Source organism: Aplysia californica, unplaced genomic scaffold (genome assembly GCF_000002075.1).
Source record: "Aplysia californica isolate F4 #8 unplaced genomic scaffold, AplCal3.0 scaffold00146, whole genome shotgun sequence".
NCBI lineage: Eukaryota > Metazoa > Mollusca > Gastropoda > Aplysiida > Aplysiidae > Aplysia > Aplysia californica.
In genome coordinates, this window is record NW_004797416.1 from 412,764 (window position 1) to 437,607 (window position 24,844).

Consider the following 24,844-nt stretch of genomic DNA (forward strand, 5'->3'; position numbering starts at 1 on the left):
CTTTAATCGGCATATGCCTTGCTGTTGTAAGATCTAGGGGTTCGAATCTCAGTTCCGCCGAATTGAATGTTGTGTCCAACAGAAAGGTATTTTATTATTTCCCTTTGATCTTTTACCTCACACCTATCCATCAATCATCAGCCATTAGGGCATCACGGACGACCTCCAACTCTGCTATCCCTTTCAGTATGTCACTCAGCCTCATGCTGTCCTTTCTGGGAGTGGGTGGTTGGCGGAGGTTCTGCTCCTTCTCTATCAAACATTTGTTGCCCTTATCTCTCGTCATTCATTTTGTATGTCTGTTACTCCCTTGTAACACCTCTAATCTTCGATTGTGGGTTTTGAGTTTTGAGCCTCAGCTCGGTCCGACGTTGTGTCCTTGGGAAAGGCACTCTACACGAACTTCCCATTTGGCTCAGTCCTTTTGGAGATTGACGTTAAACTCGGAGGTCCCGCATGTTAAATAACCTAATAGTGTTGAAAGGCGTAAAACCTATACCATTTCACAATTGATCTTCGACGCTTATACAGTAATCTACTTGTTTTAAGTTCTGTGAAACTCTTACTGAATTTTAAAAAAAAAATTTTTAAATACGTTCAGATCAACCTCCTTGGAGGGTGCCCTACAGGGTTGTCGTAGTGATCTTGTAATGAGCCCGAACCATTTCAGTTTACCTTTCGTCTGGAGGTTTTTAATCTGCACCTGCTTCTAATGGGTACTTTGTAATCAACGGAGATAGAAATACAATCGAACTTGTTCAAGACGACCACCCTTTTGCCATCTTAGATATGGTAATCTTATTTAACTGTCATTGTGATATTATTGAAAAAATGCAAGAGGAGAAGTGGGCACTGGTCGTCTGTACGGATGACTTACTTAAACGGGAAATCGTAAGATCAGGTTTGACTGTGCGCTCCTGTGTAGGTTTTTTTACCTCCTAACAGGATGCTCTGCTGTATGTCCCCTTGAACAATTAAATATGTGGAATAGTATATAACATTCTATCTCTACTACTAATTGTTGTTTTTCACCTCCAGCGGTGATCTCCGCCTTGCGGAACCTCCAGGATAAGGTGAAGAAGTTGGAGATCGAGCGGACGGCCGCGGAGCACAACCTGCGATGTCTGGCCGAGGAGACGGAGCAGTACAAGGGGCTCGTCTCCTCCGACCGAAAGGCTACACACACGGACACCAGCAGCAGCGGCGGCGCCGGTGGCCCCGTCACGAACGGCGGGGGAGGCGGGGGATACGTCGGTAGCCAGACCCGAGGTGAGTTGGGAGGTTGTGGAACGGTACTTGAAGGTTGGCGGTTGGCGGGTGCTCTGGTGTGGTTTGCTCAGGCTTCTTTTATATTAAACATTATTTATCCTCCTAATCTCTCCTGGTTTGTTCCTTCTTTCCCCCATCAAACATCTATCATCGTTATCTCTCCTGACTTGCTCCTTCTTTCCCTATCCTCAGCTCAGTCCGACTTTGTTTCTTTGGGAAAGACACTTTACACGAATTTCCCATCTATCATCCTTATCCCTCCTGGTTTGCTCCTTCTTTCCTCCCCTTTTTTTTAGTCGTATACTACTATCTCGTAACATCTCTAATCTTCGGCACCTGTATGACCTTTGTGTTGAAAATCCCGTTTAACTCTTACTACCCCCCCCCCCCCCCTTCCGGGGCGTTGCTACTGACTGAAGTGTCTTAGGCCATTCCCAATAGGGTGGACAACATTTCGAGTTTTTATGCATAGCAAAATTGTAATTATAAATGGGCTGATTACGCCCCCCCCCCCGGGTGCCAATGACTGAAGTGTCTTTAGGCCATTCCCAAAGGGGAGACATTTCTCGTTCTAATGCACAGTAGAAATGTAAGAGGGCTGATCCAGCACTGTCATGCTCATAACTGTGCCTGAACTACAACAGGGAACTGCTGCTTTTTCTTTCCTAATCCTTACTATCGTCATTTTCTTCTATTTCTTTTATATGTTTGTGACACTTATGTGACCCGCTATTTCCGGGATGCCTTGATAGTCGAAGCAGACTTTGTGCTGTTGAAGCTAGAGCGGTGATCAGAGTAAGTCTGATTCCCTGTAAGGACTACTCTGTTGACATCCACCCCTTGGCGCTCTTATGACCTTATGCAGTTGCGAGCGCCGTAAAACCTCTACTAAAACAAATGGGCTGATTCATCAATTTCATCTTCATAACTGTGCCTGAACTGCAACATGGAACTGCTGCTTTTTCTTTCCTAAACCACCTTAGTACCGTCATTCTACCTCTACTTCTTTTGTATGTTTGTCACACTTGTGTGACCCGCTATTTCCGGGGTGCCTTGATAGTGGAAGCAGACTTTGTGCTGTTAAAGCTAGAGAGGTGAGCAGAGTAAGTCTCATTCCCTGTAAGGACTTTTCTGTTGACACCAACCCCTTGGCGCTCATATGACCTTATGCAGTTTCAAACGACATAAAACCTCTACAAAAACAAAAAATAAAAAACTCTTCTAAAAACTACAGTAATTGAAGAAGCCCAGAAAGGCTACTCGAGGCTGTATAGTAATTGAAGAAACCCACATAGGCTGCTCGAGGTTGTATAGTAATTGAAGAAGCCCTCTTGGGCCGCTGGCTGAAAAAAAAAGCAATCAAGAAAAGACACAATAATAATATGCAGTTCCTGGGACTCTTGAATATTTTTAAAGTACTTGAGCATCTGGCTCTAACTGGCAAAATTGAAGGCAAATAGAGGCAAGGGTAGATCCAGATTGTATTGAACAAAATAAAAACTGTCTGTCTGTCTGTCTGTCTGTCTGTCTGTCTGTCTGTCTGTCTGTCTGTCTGTCTGTCTGTCTGTCTGTCTGTCTGTCTCTCTCTCTCTCTCTCTCTCTCTCTCTCTCTCTCTCTCTCTCTCTCTCTTTCTTTCTCTCTCTCTTTCTTTCTCTCTCTTCTCTCTCTCTTCTCTCTCTCTCTCTCTCTCTCTTTCTCTCTCTCTCTCTCTCTCTCTCTCTCTCTCTCTCTCTCTCTCTCTCTCTCTCTCTCTCTCTCTCTCTCTCTCTCTCTCTCTTCTCTCCACCCCACCTCTTTCTGTTGTAGATTAGCTGTAAGATTATTTGCCGTTTCTCGCAGTAGGCGTAGGTTCTATACCTGAGTAGGGAAGATTTTTTACATAGCGTCTCTCGTCTGTTTGCTTGGCTGTTGTCTCCCACTCAGCCTGGGTTTACCCTGATAGGCAAGGTCGAAACTGCCCTCATATGACCTTAGCAGTTGCGAGCGCCGTAAAACCCTATACTATACATACATACAAACTGCCCTCCTCCGAAACAATATGAATTGTGTGGATGTAGGCGTAAAACATGGAACCATTGCAATTATTTCTCACGCTCTCTCTTTAGCTTGTTTCCCTCTGTCTGTGGCTATACTCTTTTCCCCCATAACGCTTGCATCTCTGTGTGTGTGATTTGGCGAGTGTTGTTTTATGGGTTATGTTGTTTGGGTCTTTTTTTTTAGATCTTGTTTGGGTTGTTGTTGTTGGTTGGTTGGTTGTTGTTGTTTTTTTTGGGGGGGGGGTTGTTTGTTTGTTTTTTTTAAAGGGAGAGAGGGGGAGATGATAGGTTGCTGAGGGGCACTTTAAAGTTTAATTTGTGGGAAACCGTTGTATGATCGAGAATTCAACCAGACTTGAATAATGTCCCTTGTTCTGCACTTTTAGGTGCACTTTCTACCTCCACTCATAGCATTTTATCGTAGGCTTTTAGTGCCAACAAAATATAGTTGGGGATAATGAGCGGGTGGTTGGAGGGTGCCACTATGTGATCCTTCTTATTTATTTTCCCTCTGTTTTTTTCTTTCTGTCTGTCTTACTTTTTCTCGTGGGTGATTGGCGGGTGCTCTGGTGTGGTTTGCTTCTTCTTTCCCATCAAACATCTTTCGTCTTTACCTCCCCTCCTTCTTTTTTCTGGGTTTATTTTTTTACTCTCTCGTAACACTTCTAATCTTCCACATTTATATGAGCTTATTGTGTTGCGAGTGCCGTAAAACTCTTACTAAAACTAAAACTACTTTTTGTCCAGCACTAAATGACCAGTCAGTTTTGTGTCGATGTGCTTCTTTTTACTCAAACGTAAATACAGTAGGCTTTGGTTATGGGCAATGAAAATAAGATAGTGGATGGTTTGCGGAAGCTCTGGTGTGGTTTGATCCTTTTTTTTTTTTTTTTTTGCTGTCAAGCATCTGTCGTCCTTGTCTCTCTTCCCCCCTTTTCATATTTGTTACTTTGTAGTAACACTTCTAATCTTCGACACTTGTACCTAATTGTCCCGTCCCCCCCCCCCCCCCCCCCCCCCTGAGGCAGTGCCACTGACTGTAGTGTCTTTAGGCCATTCCCAAAGGGGGGGGGGGGCATTTCTCGTTCAAGCACAGTAGAATTGTAAATGGGCTGATTCATGTCACTCTCATATCTGTGCCTGATCTACAACAAGGAACTGCTGCTTTTTCTTTCCTAATCCTTACTATTGTCATTTTCCTCTACTTCATTTGTATGTTTGTCACTCTCTTGTGACCTGCTATTTCCGGGGTGCCTTGATAGTCGAAGCAGACCTTGTGCTGTTGAAACTAGAGAGGTGAGCAGAGTAAGTCTGATTCCCTGTAAAGACTTCTCTGTTGACACCCACCCCTTGACGCTCATATCACCGTATGCAGTTGCGAGCGCTATAAAACCCTCAACTATTTTTTTTTTAATGACGTTATTGTGTTGCAAGTGCCGTAAAATTATTTCTGAAACGAAAATAAGAGGAGCAGGACAAAACAGATGTGTTGTTTTGAGGTGGTCGGCTTCTCTTGTTTTCATTGTCTACAGTTCACCGACAAAACCATTAGCCAACAGTTTTGTCGCCTTGCGGTTCTAGGCTAAGAATCCAATATATGAACTCGTGCTTTTGAATTTTGGATGACCCTCTCTACTTTTTTATGCCGTTTTGTTGCTTTTTTGTTAGTTAGCTTTTATATAGATAACGTTTTTAGTTTTCCTTTTGCACAATTTTGCAAGAGCGAAAGACGATCTTACTGGGGGTGTTCACAGGTCGGGTAGAAAATAATTTCACACTCAATACAATAGAGTGTGTCTTCTCATAGCTGTGCATTCAATGAAAGCGCCTTTGTCTGGAGATTTTAATGGCATTAGGCTCTCGCCTTGCACATTAACATTCACTTACTTACGCGCTCACTTTTTTTTCTTTTTTGTTTGGGTTAGTTGGGTTTTTTTCGGGCGCATGCATTTTCATGGCAGAGCTTCGCACTTTTGTGCAAGAGAGGTGCAACGGCTGCGTATTTGGGTCCAAGTTTTTACTTGTTAAAGAGAAGAAGTCCAAGTGCGTTTGTCTAATACAGCACGCGCCCATTGAAGAAACTTTTGCGTGACACTGTGGTGAAATCAGGTGCTCGTCAAGATACTGAAATCGAAGAAACCGACATTTTTTCTTCGCGTTGGACTATTTTTTATCGATTTTTTTCTTGATTTGGGCTCTACACTTTTCATATCCATCTAAAACCACATGGGGGCTCTCGTGGTCTAGAGGTTTCAGTGTTCGCGCACCTCTGAGATGTCCTTTCACCTTTTTTCCTGCTCTCTAACCATGTTATTTCGTCTGCTTTCATCTCTGCTTTCTGCAGCCTTTCCATTGCTACTCCCTGGCTCCTTTTTACTGCTGTTTTTCTTCAGCCGCACCCCAGATCTTGGGTAGGTAAGATCGAATATCTAGGCTTCTCGGATAAGTGCGAAACATTTCGGAGGTCCCGTGTGCATGTTGTGCTCGTTAAAGATCCTTGGGTGGTCCGAAATAGATAAGAGTAGCGCGCGGCTTTCACCCAAGCAAATTAAAAAATGCTACCAAACTGAAAATTAATGTTTAATGTGTCCCGCGCGCTCAAATGACCTTATGCAGTTGCGAGAGCCGTAAAACACTTACCAAAACAAAAAACATAAAATCACATTCCTGCACGGATTTTGCTGATCAAAGGCGCCTTTTAAAAAAACTCAAAAAACCCTAAATTTACACTTCACCAAACTGTTGCGGCCATTTTCTCGTTATTTCTACCTCTGTCACCAGGCGGCCCATACCTCCTTTAATCGCATAATGTATCTCAGATTATATCCTTGATAGATAAGTTGTTTTTTGTTTTGTTTTATTTTTGTTTGTTTTTTTGTTTTGTTTTGTTTGTTTGTTTGTTTGTTTGTTGCTGCTGGGTTTTGTTGTTGTTGTTGTTGTTGTTTTGTTTTGTTTTGTTGTTTGTTTTTTGTTGTTGGGTTTGTTTTTGTTTGTTTTTTTTGGGGGGGGGGGTTCGTTAAAAGCAAGGCAAATGAACAGGCTTTAAGATTATACCAATAGCTCCATGTGCCCAAAATTTGACGAGCGCCTGATTCCGCCGTGTTGTGACACATGCGCTCTGTACACTGTGTTTGTGCATGGAGAACGACTGGTTTTGTATCTTACATTTTAATGGGACATTAAGCACTAGTCTGGCTGGCGAAGTTCTTCAACATTCCTGCCTACATTTGCTTTCCGTTTTAGGTGCTGTCTGTCTGTCTGTCTGTCTGTCTGTCTGTCTGTCTGTCTGTCTGTCTGTCTGTCTACTTGTGTGTTTGATATGATGGTGTTGGCTTTGTGTGTGTGTGTGTGTGTTAGTGTGTGCCATGCGCGCACGCGCGCGTATTGCTGTGTGTAGGCGTATTTTGTGTGCGTAGGTCTCTGTATGTGGTCATTGCTGTCCGTTTGGCTGTCAGGGCGGTGGCCGGTTGTTTGACTAAGTTACTTCCCAATATCATACAAGTTGTTCAGTGTCTAGAATCTAGTAGGAGTGTGTGCACATCGACAAGTGCACAAAGGTGGTTCACATGCTCTGGTATTTTTTAAAACTATCTACTTCCTGGCCATAACCATTCTGCAAGCTTTATTTTTTTTTATTGGCAGTACTCGGCACTTGAAGAGGGTGGTTGGAGGGCGCCATTGGTAGGTCTTACTTCTTTACTTTCTCTCTGTTGTTTCTGTTTGTCTTCCTTACTTTTCCCAGCACTAAATGGCTATTATTGTGTCGATGTGCTTCTCTTTCTTTACTCTAACAAGCAAATGGTTCTCGGGAGCTACATCAGGAGTAGATAGAATTGGATCATATTTGTAAAAGAAAAGAAATGGGGGGGGGGGGGGGGGGGGGAAGATAACCATTTAAAGGGAAATAGCTCTGTAATTTTTTTACCAATTTCAACAAAACTTTGAACAAGTGAAATTCAACTAGGGGTATATCGTTTTTGTCAATATCAAGAGAATTAAGGTGTAAGTTTGAAAAATATATGTTTTTTTATTTTTTATTTAACCAAAGTTGAGGGAAGTGGAAATTTTGCAACATCATAAAACCAGCCCTACTGTTGTGTATTTATGCGTTGAAAAACAAATTCATAGTAATAAAATTGACATGATGTTGTTGTGAGCGCCGTAAAATCTTTACTTATACCGCAGTAGACTGAGCGCGTGCAATCTCTGAACTGTTTCAGAACTGTCGTTTGCTAAGGGCTGGTGCCAAGTGAATATCCAAAAAATCAACCATACTGTGAATTTATGCTTTGAAGAACAAATCTATATAAATAAAATTGACCTTTTGCATTTGCAAGCATGTTGACACTCTTACTTGTGGGTGGTTGGTGGATGCTCTGGTGTGGTTTGCTCCTTTCCTATCCAACATCTATTGTCCTGATCTCTGCTCCTTCTTTTTTGTGTTTGTTACTCTCTTGTAACACCTATAATCTTCAGCACTTATATGACCTCATTGTGTTGCAAGTGCCGTAAAACTCTTGCTAAAACTTTTTTTTAAATTCTTACTTATACATGTTGCAGTTGTTATCGATCCAGCAACAGCTTGGCTCTCACCCTTCTGTCCAATGCCATGTAGTGATAAGTGCAGATTTGCTGCAGTCTTACTACTTATACATACTGCACCAGACTATCCCAGCGCACGTGCAATGATATAAAATTTCGGTCTTGTTTCAGAGCTGGAGGGCCAGCTGTCATCCGCCGAGGGCCGGTGCCAGGTGCTAGAGCAGCAGCTGGACTACATGCGCAAGCTGGTAGAGAACTCGGAGCAGGACCGGCGCTCCCTGATGGAGAAGACGCTGCAGGCCCGCCAGGACCGGGATGCGGCCGGCTCGGACATCAAGGTCCACCTGGACCGGCTCAAGGAGCTGGAACGGGACCAGCTCAGGCTCACCGCCACGCAGACCCTGGCCGAGGTCAGTTGTTCTCTCGTGGTCATCATCGTAATGATATACTTGTACATGTAATAATGATGAAAAGAAAAAAAAGTAGAAGATGAAGAAGAATGATGATAATATAGATACAAATAGTATTTAATAAGATCAATAATTGTGATAATAACAATAGTACACAACAGCAAGTAATGATTGATCATTATACCTTACATTGATAGATAGTGATGATGATAAATAATAATAAGTGGAAAAGATATTTATAATAATCACATTTCCGTAGTGCATATATTCATTCTCTACAGCATACTTTATGCTTTACAACGATTATTACGCTTGATTGCAGGGACTTGGCATGGTTGTAGCAGCATATTGGGGAGGAGGGGGGGGGGGCTACTATGTTCCAATTCTACTTCCCAATGTTTCTTCTTTTGTGTCTGTCTGTCTGTCCATCTGTCTGTCCATCCATTTTGTCTGTTTGTCTTACTTTTCCCTAGCACAAAATGGCCATTATCGCTTTTGGTGGAGGATGTCACGTGCTTGGCTTGTGAAGCTTTTGCCATGACCTGTCACAAGTTGATATTTTGGGTTTTTTTGTTGACTGAGTAGCTCAAGGTGTCTTTTGGGTGGTTGGTTTATTTTCATTCTTTGGTTGTTGTTTTGTTTGTTTGTGTCTCTGTGTATCATGCTGTGGTCATAGTCTGGCATCTTTTATCTGGTGATGGTTCGTATAGCTGCAAACAATGTCAATTTGGCTATGTTTGAACGACGCATTTTTTTGTATAGATACATAATATAATCATTTATGCATCATGCATTATTGAATATCAAGGGGTAGTGTTGTGTTGTTTAGATTCAGTCTTGTACTTTATGTTTATTGCAATCAATTTTCCCACGGCTGTTTCTCATGCCAATGCACACCTTAATGTTCTCTACCATGAAGTTGGGCATTCACAAGAGACTTGTAGTTATGAATTTAGTTTTTAGTCTTTTAGTTCACACTGTAGTGGTATCATTTTGTTAAAAACAAGCTGAAAGTCACACTGTATCGCCAGAGTCTATATACTATATGCATATCCAGTATTTGAAATGAAGACTTAGTGCATGGACGGATACAATGTCTTTCAGTCGTTGACAGGAGCAGTTAATCCTGACAGTAAGATTTGCCTTGTGTCATCTATGATCTCAATCCAAGAGTTTTTAAAAAATGTGGAATGTTTGTAACCAGGTCATTGTCAACTTTTTGTGGGCAGAATCAAAACTGTGCCTTTGTTTAATTTGCATTGAGCTAATTTTAAAGTGTTTCTGGATTTTATTACTTCATTTCATTCTATTTAGTTGATTTTTTAAAAACACCTTAGTTTTTTGTGCTGAGACACAGTTCTGGAAGTTATTTCCTCCCTTTAGTTTGGTATACATGTATTGTAGAAGAAATTTTGTGTCCAGGTCAAGTTCCAGAGGGCTGGCTTGTTACTTCGAGTACTTACTCTTTGTTTCATTTTATTCATAACATAACATTTTTTTCTATTTTGTTTTTTATTTTCTATGTGGACCACCAGAGAGTAAAAGACGAAAAGACAGAGGTACTAGATTCATGTTGCACCTTGTCAACTATAGCCAGTTTCTTACATAAAAGCTTTCTTCTGTACCATTTTTTTTTTTTTTTTGTCACTCTGGTGTGAAATCTGCTTTAATCAGTTTCATAAGAAATATGAAGTTTAAAGTAACAGCATGCTGTATAATATTTAAGGATTAAGTTTGTCTGACTTAAGAATTACAGCATGAAATATGAATACTAATCAGGGATTTGTATTTTCAATTGGTATGATAGTTAATTCTTCTTAGTATCAAATTATATAAACCTAAGCATAACATTTGTCCAGACTTTGAATTTCCATCACTGACAATTTTCCTTCTCATGAAAAGGGAAGCCAAGCTTTGTGCTTACTGTTAGGCTAGAAGCGTTGGAAAAAATTAGAATGTTTAGATTTAGTCTTTTGCGCTGTATCTCAATTTGTTGGAGTAGTGAGATCATCTGTGACGTCACAGTTGTGTGTGCATTAAAATTCCCACCCACTCTCACATTTTTCCCTTCCTTTACTGTTGTGAATAATTTTTTGGTAAAATCTCACTGTGACATGTAGGACTTCTCTCTCCCACTGAATAATAAATTAATAAATGTACTACATCCCCTTTCGATTTGAGTGCGACCTACCGAAAGAGACGAGTTCAATTCTCGTATTGGCAATGTCTACTGTATCATATGTTTTTGCCATCTTTGTTTGCAGTTCGTCTGACGCAAAAACATCATAGTTTTTTGTGAATAACTTTTGATTCCATTTACTTTGAGCCTTGAGATTGTTTTTTTAAACGTTATAGGTTGATGTGAAACAACACTTTTCCCCGGCACGGTTGTTTTTTTCTGTGCATCCGAGGTTGAATGTGAATATTCACTGTGCAGTACCAGAACAAAGTATTTCATTATAGTTTATATTCTACTTTCTTTTGTTCAAACAAGCAAGACTTCCTTTTGAACATATAATAGAAATTTCCCAAACTGAAAAATGATGCACAAGCATGGAGCCTTATTGAAAGAAAAGAACAAAAATCAACTTCCTCTTGTACCTTTAAAATACAAAGCATGAGAACATGATACAAGTCACAGTGTAAGTTATTTGGGTCGCTTAAACGACATGTGCAATAGACGCTTTTAAGTAATTTTAGAAACAGGTGGGGGGTGGGGAATTTTCTATTATCCCTTTTTTATCCTTTTGCTTGTATGTACTCTTCACCATAAAATATCAGTACCTGATTTGATTGCACGATCAGCATAATCATGGTGTTTGCCCCACGTTTCGGTGACTGTATGTTGAATTTACTCACTTGTCTTCTTGCATCATTATACAGTGTTCTCTGTGTGTGCGCACCGCACGATCTCTGAATGCTTTCACCCTGTGAAAAGGAGTCTTAGTCCACATTTTTATACACATCTTTTTTATAGTATAGGCACATGTCACTATGTTGTTTTGTTTTTGTTTTCTGGGGGGGTTTTGCCTTGCGTTGTCCTTCTTTCTGTGTCCTTTATTACAGAGAGTTTTGTTGTCTATTGGCCATTACTAAACATTGCTGAAAGTGATATTGATGATGTACAGATGATGATAGGGTCAGATGTTGGAGATTCATTCTTTGATCTTTGTAACGGTTTGGTTTTTAAAAAATAGTTATATAGAATGCTGCAGATTTTGAATTACAAACTATATATGTATCAAAAATGTTATGTTCTTCCAATTGTCAACAAATAAATAAAGAATGCAGACTATGGTCCATGGTCAAGTCATACTTTAGCGGAGGGGAGGGAGAGATAGTGAGGACCATGCAACCCTCTGGCTTGGTCTGTCCTGTCCATGCCTCAAGATTGTAGTTCAATAGTTCTTGGGATGTATAGCTTGAATTGTCCAGTCTGTGTTTCAAAATAATTCTTGGGCTGTTTAGCATGATGGTCAGATAGATTTTAGGCTGTGTAACTTGATTTCTCCCTTGGTGTGCCTCAAGATAGTTAGACAGTTCATAGGCTGTGTAGTTTGGTTTATCCTATCTGTGCCTCAAAATAGTTAGATAGTTCTTCGACTGGGTAGCTTGATCTGTTCTGTTAGTGTCTCAAGATTGTTCTTGGGCCGTGTAGCTTGGTCTGCTCTGTTCATGTTTCAAGATACGTAGTTCTTGGGTTGTGTAGAGTATTCTGTACAGTCTGTGCCTCAAGATAGATAGATAGATAGTTCTTGGTCTATGTAGTGGGAACTGTCCTGTCCATACTTTAAGATAATTAAATAGTTCTTGGGCTATATAGCTTGAACTTCACATTCCATTCCTAAAGAGAATTTATAAGCCATATAGATTGAACTCATCTATCAATGCCTCAAGATAGTTCTCAGGCCATTTGCTTGTTTTTCCTTAGAGTAACTGGGTTTTTTTTCCCTCACAATTTCTTTTTAATTTTGTTTGTTTGTTCATTATTATCTGCGCCGTTCTTTCTTTTTAAAGTCTCTTTTGGGGCATATTAGGGGTTGTCTTGTCTTATTCATTGTTCCTCCTCTGTTATGAGGCTTGTAGTCAGTGTGACGGGGGGGGGGGGGGGGCTGGCTCCAGTGGCAAAGTGACCAGTCAGCTCAAGAGAACCACAAAAATGTCTAGTCGAGCAATATTGGTAACACAGTGTTTAGGTCAGTAGTCTTTGAAATGTGTCCTTGAGCAAGACATGTTAACTGGAGAGAAAAACCAAAAAAAATAAGACTCTGCATGCAGTGGCAACTAACAATTGAGTAATATTTGTAAAGTTGTCTGTTTTAGTTGTAATTTCATGTATTATTGATGGAGGTCATTTATGTAATCTCTGAAGTGTTATACGGTGGAGTTCTCTTAAACCGAACATGATTAGAATCTAATCCGATAACAGTGGTAAACTGAAAGAAAATAAAATTCCCGGGTTTTAAAAAAAATTTATTTGAGCTACCACTACTTTTAACCCATTTAATTAAATGGGGGCGGGGGGGGGGGGGGGGGGGATCCATCTGTCCTGCAGATTCCGGTTCAAGCAGACTCCACTGTATATGTCTACATTGTACTTGCCATCACAATTCAAATTTTCCCAGGAGAATTTATAGTAGAAATATTTCATTTCACTTTATTCTATTCATTGTCCATTGTTTTGTTTTTTTCTTATTGCAGTCCAAAATTAAACAGTTGGAGAACCAAGTGAGGGAAGAGAAATTGCACAGGAGAACGTTACAGGATAGGACGGCTCAGGTGAAGAGTTGACTTTTGTTTTCTGTTCCCTCGCTCTCATTTATCTTTTCTTTAAAAACCACTTTCTTCATGTCCTCTGATTTGTTACTGTCTGTGTGGAAAGATGAGCTCAAAAGATTCAGGAGAATGAGATACTCCTTTCTTTGTTTCATTATGCATATTATTTTTCTGTCTATTTGTTGTCTCTCACATATGGTAATGCACACGCTTTTGATTATTCACTCATACATACATGCTTTTCCACACACACACACACACACACACACACACACACACACAAACACACATACACATGTTCATATATCATTTCCGTAATAAGTTTTTTAATATCTAAAAGATAGTAAATTTACATATTGTCACTCTTGAAAACGGTACTTTCAAACCTTGCCACAAACAATAAGATGTTTGTCTTTTTGTGTTCTTACAGTTGGAGACTGCCACCCGAGACAAGAAAATGGCCCCTGTGCGAACAGAAATCTCCACCCAGGCACCATCCAGTACAATAAAGAGTCCAGCCCCTGTTTCAGCAGCGGTAAGGACAAAGAAACCGCCAAAGAAGAAGAAGAAAAAGGCAGCAGCACCACCAGTCAAGCGACCAACCAGTGCCTGCAGATCTTCCGAGCCTTCAAGGCATTATAGACTGAACCTGGCAGAGATTCCTTTTGTGGCTGGGAAGGTAGAATGTTTGTGTCTTGTATATTTCAATTACTCAAAGTGAGGCTCCATCATACGTCACTTTTCAAAAATGGCCGTATGGGGGAATCTTACTCTGAGCAGTCGATTTTCTTTTGAATATATGTATTTATGTATCAAGTGGTGGGGGGGTTTGAGTGTGCTTGGTGTGTGTGAGTTTGCCTGTGTGTGTGGTTGTTTTTTTGTGGTGGGGGGGTGGTAAGTGTTTTACGGCACTCGCAACTGCATAAGGTCATATGAGCACGCGGGACACATTGTCAGTAGGTAGGAAATTTTGAACTTTGCCCGCGTGGCGTCCGAAGCCTACTCTTATCGATTTTAGACCGCCAAGGGATCTTTAACGTGCGCAATTTGCACGCAGGACCTCTGAGTTTTTTCGCCCTTGTCCGAGAAGGCTAGGTGTAGATCTTTCCTACCAGAAGATCAGAGGTGTGGCTGAAAGACAGCAGTGAGAGGGAGCCAAGAAGTAGCATTAGAAAGACTGCAGAAAGAGTCAAGAGCCCAGAGGAGGGGGCAAAGGAGGTGAGGGTTGGGGGCAGAAAGTGGAGACGAAAGCAGACAGCAGAACATTGCAAGAGAGCAGGAAAGGAGGTGAAAGGAGAACATTTTAGAGAAGAAAATTTTTCAGTCGCTACCCGGATTCGAACCCGGGACCTTTGAATGAGAGGCGAACACCTTAACCTCTAGGCCACGAGAGCCCCCCGTGTGTGTTTGCATGTGTGTGTGTGTATGTGCATGTGTTAGAGTGAATTAAATGGGCACCTACAAAGAAGTGAATATCGTACCTGGCATGATTCCTGTATGTTAAGTCAAGTTGAGTAAAGAAAGTACATTGTCAGGATACGGGTTATTTCGTGCAAGAAAAAGTAGACAGAAACCACTGAAGGAGGAAAAAAAAATGAAATTCTAGATCCTCCTATCAGTGACACCGTTCTACCAGAGAGATTGGGGATAAAAGATTACTTTTAAGAAAAGTATACATACTCTGACATACTGGTATGCTTGTTTGGAGAGGAAGCTCGAGATTATGGTCTGGTTCACCTCCCGGTTTTCCTGTAAATAAGGCCCAAATATTGCTCATGCTAGTTGTTTGTTGTGAGAAGTTTCATACTTGGTTTGTCTATATGTTGCTATTTATTTTGTGTTGTGATATGAGGTAGGGTAGGCCCAAAACAATCTACTTGGGGAGCCTAAACAAATGGGTAACAGGGGAAGATCAGGGAAACGTAGCTTTTTTGAGAGCATCCGAGCAAAGGAATGAATGAAGAACCATGATCGCCAATGTCTGTCTGAGATCTGGCACTGTATGATAATAATGATGATGATGATGTGGTATGTTTCATGTTTTGTTTGTCAATATGTGCCTGTTTGTTGTGAGAAGTTTCACGTTCTTTTGTTTGTTTTTGTAAAGTGTTTTACGGCACTCGCAACCGCATACGGTCATATGAGCGCTCGGGACACACCTAATATTTTCAGTTGGTAGGAAATTTTTTAATTTTGCCCGGGTGGCGGCCAAAGCCTACTCTTGTCGATTTTAGACCACCAAGGGATCTTTAACGTGCGCAACTTGCACACGGGCCCTCCGAGATTTTCCGCCCTTGTCCGAGAAGGCTAGGTGTAGATCTTTCCTATAAGAAGATCAGGGGTGTGGCAGAAAGACAGCAGTAAGGAGGAGCCAAGGAGTAGCAGTAGAAAGGCTGCAGAAAGAGTCAGGAGCACAGAGGAGGGGGCAAAGGAGGTAAGGGGGTGGGGGCAGAATGTGGGAATGAAAGCAGGCGACAGAACATTGCTAGAGAGCAGGAAATGATGTGAAAGGAGACAATTTTAGAGAAGAACATTTTTCGGTCGCTACCCAGAATCGAACCCGGGACCTTTGAATGAGATGCCAACACCTTAACCTCTAGGCCACGAGAGCCCCCTTCATGTGTTTTTTATGTCAGTATGTGCTGTTAGTTGTGAGACGTTTTTTTCTGCTGTTTGTATCTGTATGTGCCTGTGGTGAGATTTTTTATGTATTTTGCATGTCAATAAGTGCTGGTTTGTTTTAAGAATGTCCATGTGTTTTGTATCGTAATGTGTGCCTGTCTGTGCTCCACAGTCCACCACTCCCAGTCATTCTCTTGGTGCTAACGTGCAAAAGGTCCTGGCCATGATGAAGTCACACAACACAGCCCTGTGCACCAATTCGTGTCACCACGGGAGCAGTGAAGGTCAAAGGTCAGACAGCCCCGCCTCCTCCACTGGGTCCAGTGTGGTCAGCACTGACCAGGAGCTTAACGACCTCCTGTCACAGCTACAGGACGAGTTTGGTCAGCTCAGCAGGTTAGTCACTGGTAGATGATGTCTGAAAATTTCCATTAAAACATGGTAGAGTCTGCTTAAACCGAAATCTGGGGGACCGCCAGATTTTCTTCAGTTTAGCCGGGTTTTCAGTTTAGAGAGGCTGCTCAAATATAAGAAAATAAAAACGGATTTTATTTGTTTTTGGTTTGCCGTTGTTTCCTATTAAGCGTGTTCAGTTTAAGGGACTCCTAGGTGTTTTTGTGCCATGATTTATCAACATATAGCTTTGCTGTGAAAAGAAAGACAGCGATATATCCATGGCACATGAAGAATGAAGATGACGAAATGGCAGTCTAAGATGGAAGGAAAAAAGAGTGGGAAAGGTTGCCAGTGTTTCCGTCAAAATGTGTTTCAGGCATTATTTCAGGAAGCAAATTTCTCCATACAGGAGTGTGCTGTAGTAGTGCAGTAAAATTAATTTTGAGACTTTGATACCGAGATTTGATGTTTTTAAAGAACAACTTGTGCCACAATATTGTTACTCTTTCGACCTACCTCTGTAAAGAGACACATAAAATTTGTTTAACACTATGTATTTGAATCGTATTTCTATTAATTTCCATTGTCATCATTATCTTGTGTCAGATCTGCAGCAGATATCTTCAGTCAAAGTTCACCACTCATTTCTCTGCTTGTATGCCCTTAACACTTTGCCATCATATTTTGGGGAAACTCCAAAGAAACTCACTGGGTGGTGAACTTTGCCAGTCGGCCAGGTGAGGCGGCAAAGTGATAAAAAAAAACTCTATCGTCGTAGTCTTTTCCCGTTAAACCATCTGTTTAAATTCTCCAAGTAAGTTCTCCTTGGTCTACCCTTCGGAATGAAGAAAGTTACTGGTTTAGATGATCGAGTTGTTCTGCTTATTCCCCCCCCCCCCCCCCATCCAACAGGTCCAGGACCTTGTACATAAGACACACACTTGTCTGGATCTGCAGAGACATGTATAATTTGGTTAACAGTATGACATATAAATCATGGATTTGAAATTGAAGGACATTTTTTATTTCTGATGGCCATGTTGCATTTTTATGTGTGCGAATCAGCGAGCTCCAGGCCATTATTCTTCAACTGCACAGTTGTCAAAATCTGCAAAAAATACATGCTTAGTTTGATCATCAGTGTAATATTTCAGTCTTAGCTCTGATAATGAAGAAAATTTCAGAATTTTATAATCCATTTGAATCTGGAATGCTGTGCCCAGTAGTTGAAGAGAGATCAAATCCTTTAATTCATTCAAATTTCAGCTAAAGTCGTTTCTAGTTTTTAAATTTATGGGATAAATATTTAGAGAGAGATTTTCTTTTGGTCAGAACACAATGTATTGATTATATATTACTGTTGTATTATAAAACGCACAGAGCCTGTTTTCTTTAATCAGGGTTGAGCGCTAAATTAATGCCATATATTATTATTATTATTATTCAAATGAGATAGTGCTTGATAAAGCCCACGTAGGAAGCTCACTGTTGAAAACTATCGGGAAAAGACAAATGCAGTTTTTTGGGACTCCTGAATAGACATAAAGGTCTAGAACATCTAGCTCTCACTGGCAAAATTGAGGGCAAACGAGGCAGGGGTAAGCCCAGAGCAACCTACTTAGGGAATCTAAACAAATGGGTAAAGGGGAAAGTTAGGGAAACAAAGTTTTTTTAAGAGCATCCGAGCAAAGGAATGAATGGAGAACCATGGTCACCGATGTCTGTTGCAGATCTGGCACTTCGTGAATTATCATTATTATTATTTGTGTATGTGTTCCCCAGTGAGCACCAGGACCTCATGCACCAGATACACAGCTGTCGGGACAGCCGGCTGCAGGAACAGCTGGAGCAGGAGCTAGATGTTTTGGTCTCCCGCATGGAGGCCAAAGGTCAACAGATTGCTAAAGTCCGGCAACATCAGCAGAAGGTGAGAATGTGTGGTTGTGTCTGTGTGATTATTCTTAACACGTGAACTGTTGACGGCTTAGAGAGTCTGCTGATTTGATGTCCCTGACCTGACAGCTGAAATTCTTGACTAACTATATACTCGATAATAGCACCAACAAATTATTTACCCATGCACTATAGGCGGCCACTATCAACAGTTAGTGGCTTTATTTTTATGCCTTTTTCAACCTGATTTAGATAATAGACCAGCTGTTGCAACCCATCCTGTAATGCCAACCCAGGATAAGTAGGATAAAGTATTCTTTTGAAAGATGTAGTTACCTAATATGATAGATTTCCCCTCATATGTTTTTAATACGTTTTATTGGGGGGGGAGGGGGTGCAGGGAAATGCGTAACGAATACGTTATGGATGCTGGACTATGTCTGTCTCTCTGCTGGTTAGTGAGGATTCTCTTATGGCAAGGAGAACAAATTTAGTAGAGGGTGTCAAAGAAAAGAATGGAGACAAAGATGTGACTTAACGCTGTGTTCCATGTAGTGATGGGATGTGGAGGCTAAGCCCTGTTTCAAGGGAAACTGGATGCCTGTACTGTAATCTTTAAAAGGGTTGGAAGTTGAGAACAGAGCTGTTTTATAGAGAGGAAATGTCCAATAAAGTTTTCACTGAACAACAACAGAGTTACACGTAGACATGCTGCAAAGAGGGGAGAGGTGATGTTGGACTATAGTTTCAGTTAGTTTATTGGGTAATTGTAATAAATTTTAGAGATTTAGCTCAACCTGTTCATATCAAATTGTGAAAATAACTAAATGGAAAAATAAAGTATAGTACAATATAATATGGAGTTATATGATTTTATATATAATGGTATAGCATATATAATAATATAAAATGCATCATAATGTAATTTACTCTAATTAAATTTAATATTATATGAAATAAAACGTATAATGTGAAATGTCATATGATATCATACAGTATGACAGTATGAGATAAAATATAAAACAGTATAGTTTGAACTATGTAGTGTGCGTGTGTTTGTGTACCTGTTTGTGTGTGTGGGGTGTTTGTGTGTGTACGTTTGTATGGCTGTGTGTACATGGTGAAACACCAAACCAGTGTGCCAGGATCTGGACAATAAAGATACATCTTATCTCTTATCTGAGAGGATGTGTTGGCAGAGCGTTTAATGCGCTCGTCTCCGAATCGGAAAGTCCGGGTTAGAGCCTCGGTTCAGACACTGATTTTGTTCACCCCCTCCTGCCCACCCAGCAATGATGGGTACCTGACTTCGAGTTGGGGAAGTAAAGGCGGTGTGGAAAGGAACTGGCCACCCTACCACAATATGCCGAAGGCCGAGGAAGTTGTCTCACTAACAAGGCAATCGCCAATGTCCGGATCGGATGCTGGAACAACTTCATTTTTCTTATCTATCCTATACAATGTTTTCTGATACAATATGTTGCATGTAATTTACTAGCTTAATACTTTTGATGTCCAATGTCAACCCAAATTCTCACCTCCTCAGCTGGATGAAGGGAAGAAAGTCCGGCCTGCCTCAGCTACCGCCAAGGTGGGAGACAAAGCCAAAAGACCTCACTCAGCTGGCGGCCGTATGGTCAGCACTCACTACAACCACCACCAGCACCGCAGTCAGAACGGACACAGTCGACCCAAACCCCACAACTGCAACAAACCCGTCGGGAACTCTGCTCTCGGAAAGCCGGCTTTGTTCATGCTTCGAGACATGAAGAAATTACAGACGACATTACGAAGAGATGATCTCTGTTGGGAATGATCTCTGTTGCTTGTAGGCTATCTGTTCTATACCAGGAGTTGAAGAAACGCCGCGAATATTTTTAAAATGTTGCTACTAGTGAAAGCAAGAGGTTATTTGTTGACAATTTTACTTCTGCTTTTATGGAGGTTTATACTAAGTAGGATAGGACACCAATGGAATAACATGATTTTTCAAAGCAAGTTACAAAATTGAACTGTGTCGTTTGCTAGGAAAAAATCATGTTTTTATGCTGGTGTCCAGTATTGTTTAGTATAACCTCAACAAAAGCAGATGATATTATTTAATGGTGAGGTGAATAAAAAAAATTATAAATCTGAATCAAATTTTGCTGTTTGGGAACTATTACACCACTTTATCCTCAACAATCACACAAAAATTGAAGATTTCCTCAAAGTTACTTCTGTATCGCAGCACTTTTTGGGTATTTGGGATATAGCGTTGTTATTTTACATTCAAAAACAGAAATCATGCCACTGCATTGTGAGTGCTATATTTCCAATTTCACACTGCTAGAGAGTTATTTAATTCTCTACATAGCTTATACATAGCAAGCCAAAAACTGTTCTTTTATCTCCCTCTGTAACACTCCTTGCCATAGGTTTCATATAAATTCTGTAGTAAAAACTACAAGTTGTATAATGTGAATTCTGAACATTCCTGCAAACTGCAGCTGCAAGCCTTTGTTGTCATAGATTGAATCTTTCAACTCTGACCCAGTGACTGAGTGAACCGCGGTGTCCGTGCCCTGCGTGTTGTGGCTCAACGTAGTGATGATGGCTGTGTCTGTGATGATGCCCTTTATGTCAAAAGTTTCTGGCAGCTGACCACTGACCGTTTTGATCCCTCCGACTTTGTATAAACTCAAAATGCCAATTATTGTGTTACTCTTATGTGTCATTGCTTTGCTGCAGAGCGATGTACGTGTACATGTAGTTAAATGGAAAGTAGTAAGACTCTCTTATAATGCTGTCTTTATATATCAAAGCACAAATCAGATGAGCATTTCAGTGCGTTTTATGTGTTTAGGTTTTTTTTCTAACCATGTCTGAATGGATGTCCTATAGGTTTGTCATAGTTTCTTTAAAAGCCAAAACAAGAAGGAAAGATTATGGATTTTTTACTTGTTTGTTTACAGAATGTTCCTCGTAGATCCACTGTTTCCATGAATGGAGGGCTCAATTTCCTTTGAAGAAACCATGGCTCTGTTTTAAAAGCTCAATATAATAATATGCTGTTGACAATGGGACCATTGCTGTGTTGACTTCTAAAAGAAGGTTTCTATATTTTAACTATAACTTGTTTTATGTCATCTTGATCAGTGTATTTCAAAAACAATCCTGAAAATTCAGTCAGTCTTAAATCACTATGAAACATAGCTAGATTCATCAAAATATATATAGCATTGAGATTTTTATGATAGGAATGTTAAGTAGTACAGTTGAGCATGCGCATAGAGATATTTGACAAGGCTCGGAAATCTTTTCATTGTGTACAAATTTCAGTATATTGGTGTTTTAAACCCAAAGCATGTGTATGGAAGTAAACATTTAAGACCTAAAAATTTGTTCACCACGTGCGTGTTGGAAGTGCGTGTGCTAGACTGTATTACACTGCCCGTAATAGTGTATCGTGTTTGTAGAGGGAGTGAAGCTATATTTGTGATAAATGAATGTGGAAGGGGTGACTGTCTTGAAGTGTTTGTGGAGAGTGTGAATTCATTCAACTGTGATAACATCTTGATGTATATGAGCCACTCATTCGTGTACCCAATGCTCTGAGAATGAGATACTCAGCTGATAGCTTTATGCTCCGATTTGCACATATATATATAGTATGATAATATAGTTTTCCTGCCAATAAACAGTGAACTCATATGTGGTTTATGTTATTATAATATGAATAGTAGTGTTAGATTACTTCATGGTCAGTATGTGGAAGCTAGACAACAAAGCAGGTGTTGGTATTTGAACCCTCTTACTGCCAGGTATGCTCCATGATCACAATGTATAGCAGCCAGAGGCAGTCTCAACCTAGACAAGAGTCTGTAGAGTAATGATTAACCCTAATGCCTGGCATGCAAAAAAATGTGTATTCGAGTCTCAAATGGGGTGTCCATGTACGTCTTTCTTCTGGGCAGTATTTTTCTCTTCTTTTCTTTGTATGTTGCTCTTCAGTAACACCTCTTTTCTTCGGCACTTATATGACCTATTTGTGTTGCAAGTACCGTAAAACTCTTACTAAAATTAAAAGTACTTCCTGCATTGATGGGGGCAATAAACGTTTACAAAATCTCGGACCAGGCAGTGAAGGGCTCAGAGAACTCTCCATAGTTCTGAGTGATATTGTCTTTCTTTTCAGGCATCTTTTGTATTTCGTTCTTTCTATGGTTAAAATCTTCCACATTCCAATTTCTCATTTGGCATATTAATGATGCTCTTGAAGGTGCCATCACAGCATAGAGGATAGTGAAATTAGAAGCTGAGCAGGACTGACAAACATAATAATGTCTTGGTGTACATTATGATATCATGGTCTCAGGATGTGGTCTCTGTCTCCACTCAGGGGCGGATAATAGAGAGAAGGTAGAGGAAGGTGCTCTAGTCACATGTTCTTTGAATACTGCTCATCTGAATTTGCCTTGGCACAAAAATGCAAGATTGTGATTTTCAATTAATTTGTTCCAGCTGGATGTAGTTTTTGGGGGTCTTTTTCACTGTGTGAGATTCTCAAAATGTTTATTAAAAATTTAGGACAAATTTATTTGAATGCTCAGTCCTGTCCTTTGTGTCGTACTGTTAAAAAATCAGAACGTCGAAAAATGTTTGAAATTTTTACCTTCATTCTGTTGTTATTGCTCGTTTTACCTTTTGTTTTACAATGAAAGAATCATTCCAGGATTAAGATTTTTGGGGGGCTCCTTTCAATGGTCACCATTCTGTTTAGTTGTGCTTTTTTTATGCGATTTCACAATTGTACATTCAAATCTTTTTAAGGTTTCAAAAGGTGGGGCACACTCCCTTTTAGAGCAGCTTGTATTTCAGCGGCTGTTGGCAACTGCACATTGATTCCGTAACGTGAGTACTGGCCAACAGTGTCTCTTTGATATATTTTGTTCAACTTGAAACTAGAAGACATTCCACAAATTGAAGCTTTAGATTTACCAAGCACACTGAGAACCTTCAACCTGTGAGGAAAAGAGCTTTCCCTTGTCTTAATCTTTTTGACCGACCACACTGTTGTTTCTCTAGTGATATCACATGTGAAAAAGGTATTATGATTCTGTTTAAACTTAAACTCTAATTTATAAAGAAAAAGCCCATAAAGTTTGTGCCAATTACTAGGGGGTTTTTTTCAAGTAAAAAGATGTTGCAATGTTGTGTAATATACCATTGTGTCATAGTCATTTTAAAAACGTCTAAAAGTTCTGTCCACGAGTTCTTGAGTAACATCAGCTTCATTGCCGCTGTTCACGAAGTATTAATCTTACTGATAACTCTTATTGTTGAAGAATAATTGCTTTCTTTACCTTTTTTTAAATCAGTCTATCTATTGATGACAGATGTGTGTATGCAAGTGTGTGTGTGTGTTAATTTTCAGTGCCTGGTACATGTTGTTTTTCATTGCTTTGTGAACCTTGAAGACCTTGCTGTTATAAAGACAGAAAAAACTTTAGATTGGTACTTTTGGTCTTTTTACTCATCATGCTTTTTAAACTGGTTAAAGAGGTTGAAATACTCTGTAATAGTATAGGTTACGTAATGGCCATATGAGTTCTCATGCACTGATGAAGGACGAACTGTACTTATACTATTTTGCTTCTTGTGTTACATTTTCACCACAAGTTGTAGACTTTTGCACCGTAAAGCCAACCCTTTATTGTAACAATCTCCTACGATCCTATGGCATGAACAATATTCTGTCAAATATATGTATATACATATATATTATAACAGCACTTTATATGTCTGTGTATTTTCCTGGTTTCTGGTTACAACTTGGACTGAAGTTTTAAGTTGTTCATAACTTTAAATGGAGTTTGTGGTGGAATGGTTACATGCTCAAACAGTTGAGGTTGCCTTGGACTTTCCCTGCCTATCTCTGCTCAATCAACACAATTACTCTGCCGTATGCGTAAGCTGACAAAATGCCTTTTTTTTTTATTCACAGCAGTTTCGAGATAACAAGGTTTTTTTTTTGTCAGCGTAACTATTTTAAAAAGGCATTCTTTCAGAATTTGATTTCAAATTTATTCAAAAACTAGTCACAGTTTCACTTCAATTTTTTCACACAAGTAGGGTAAGTGATCAGGCTTTAGATTTAGCAAATAGAAAAATTTGGCGCCAAAAATGGAAAAAGGCGTGTTGTCAGCTTACGGCATGCAGTATGCAGTACTGTCTCTACCATACAAATAAATTAGAGCTCCCGTCTTTTGTCTGGACTAGAACATGTGAATAGATGATTGGTAACTCTTTTCAATATGAAATAATTTAATAAAGGAATATAGGGCTTCTTGTAGAAACTGTGAATAAGCCCAATTTCTATTTTCTCTCTATCTTTTACATCATGTATCTGTACTTGTAATCCCAACTTTGACTTTTTTATATATCCAGCTTCAAGAACAATTAATGAATATTGTTTTTAAACCACATTTGACCAATACTTATGCCACTTACCTCATTTTTTAAAAATTCTCAAGTGCTTCTTGTAAAAATTGTATATTTTATTTATACTATGGTTAAAATGCTGCATGTACTAAGATGTTAATAAAAAATGAGTAAATTTCTATCCCTTTGTTTAGTTGTCCAAAGTTGACTTACAAATATTGAGGGCAGGGAACAGTACTACAATAGTTGGCGGTACTATAGTTTCTATATATATACTGATATATAAATTATATATAAAGTATTGTACCCTGAGCTATATTTTATATACATATATATATATGGCAGTACAGTAGCACAGAGCTTGGAACAGATTTTGGGCGATGGGGCTAAGGTAATTTTGCTTTGTCCCTACAGGGGACATGTTTGAAAAAAACTCGAAAGAAATGATGAAAAGGGGGATAACATGGAGAAGATGA

At 39.9% G+C, this 24,844-nt stretch overlaps 1 protein-coding gene across 2 annotated transcripts in view; it reads left to right on the top strand.

Moving 5' to 3' along the window:
* Positions 1 to 23,966, top strand: part of LOC101845320 (centrosomal protein of 57 kDa-like) — a 78,661-nt gene extending 54,695 nt beyond the window's left edge. The window contains exons 4-11 of one of the 2 annotated variants that reach the window (XM_005097087.3): positions 1,039 to 1,269; positions 8,020 to 8,258; positions 9,794 to 9,817; positions 12,960 to 13,037; positions 13,465 to 13,713; positions 15,829 to 16,052; positions 17,835 to 17,979; positions 19,492 to 23,966. In XM_005097087.3, coding sequence (XP_005097144.2) covers positions 1,039 to 1,269; positions 8,020 to 8,258; positions 9,794 to 9,817; positions 12,960 to 13,037; positions 13,465 to 13,713; positions 15,829 to 16,052; positions 17,835 to 17,979; positions 19,492 to 19,761 — 1,460 coding nt within the window. In that variant the 3' untranslated portion in view covers positions 19,762 to 23,966. The remainder of the gene's footprint in view (positions 1 to 1,038; positions 1,270 to 8,019; positions 8,259 to 9,793; positions 9,818 to 12,959; positions 13,038 to 13,464; positions 13,714 to 15,828; positions 16,053 to 17,834; positions 17,980 to 19,491) is intronic. The other variant, XM_005097088.3, reaches the window with a different exon arrangement.
* The last annotated feature ends 878 nt before the right edge of the window (positions 23,967 to 24,844 follow it).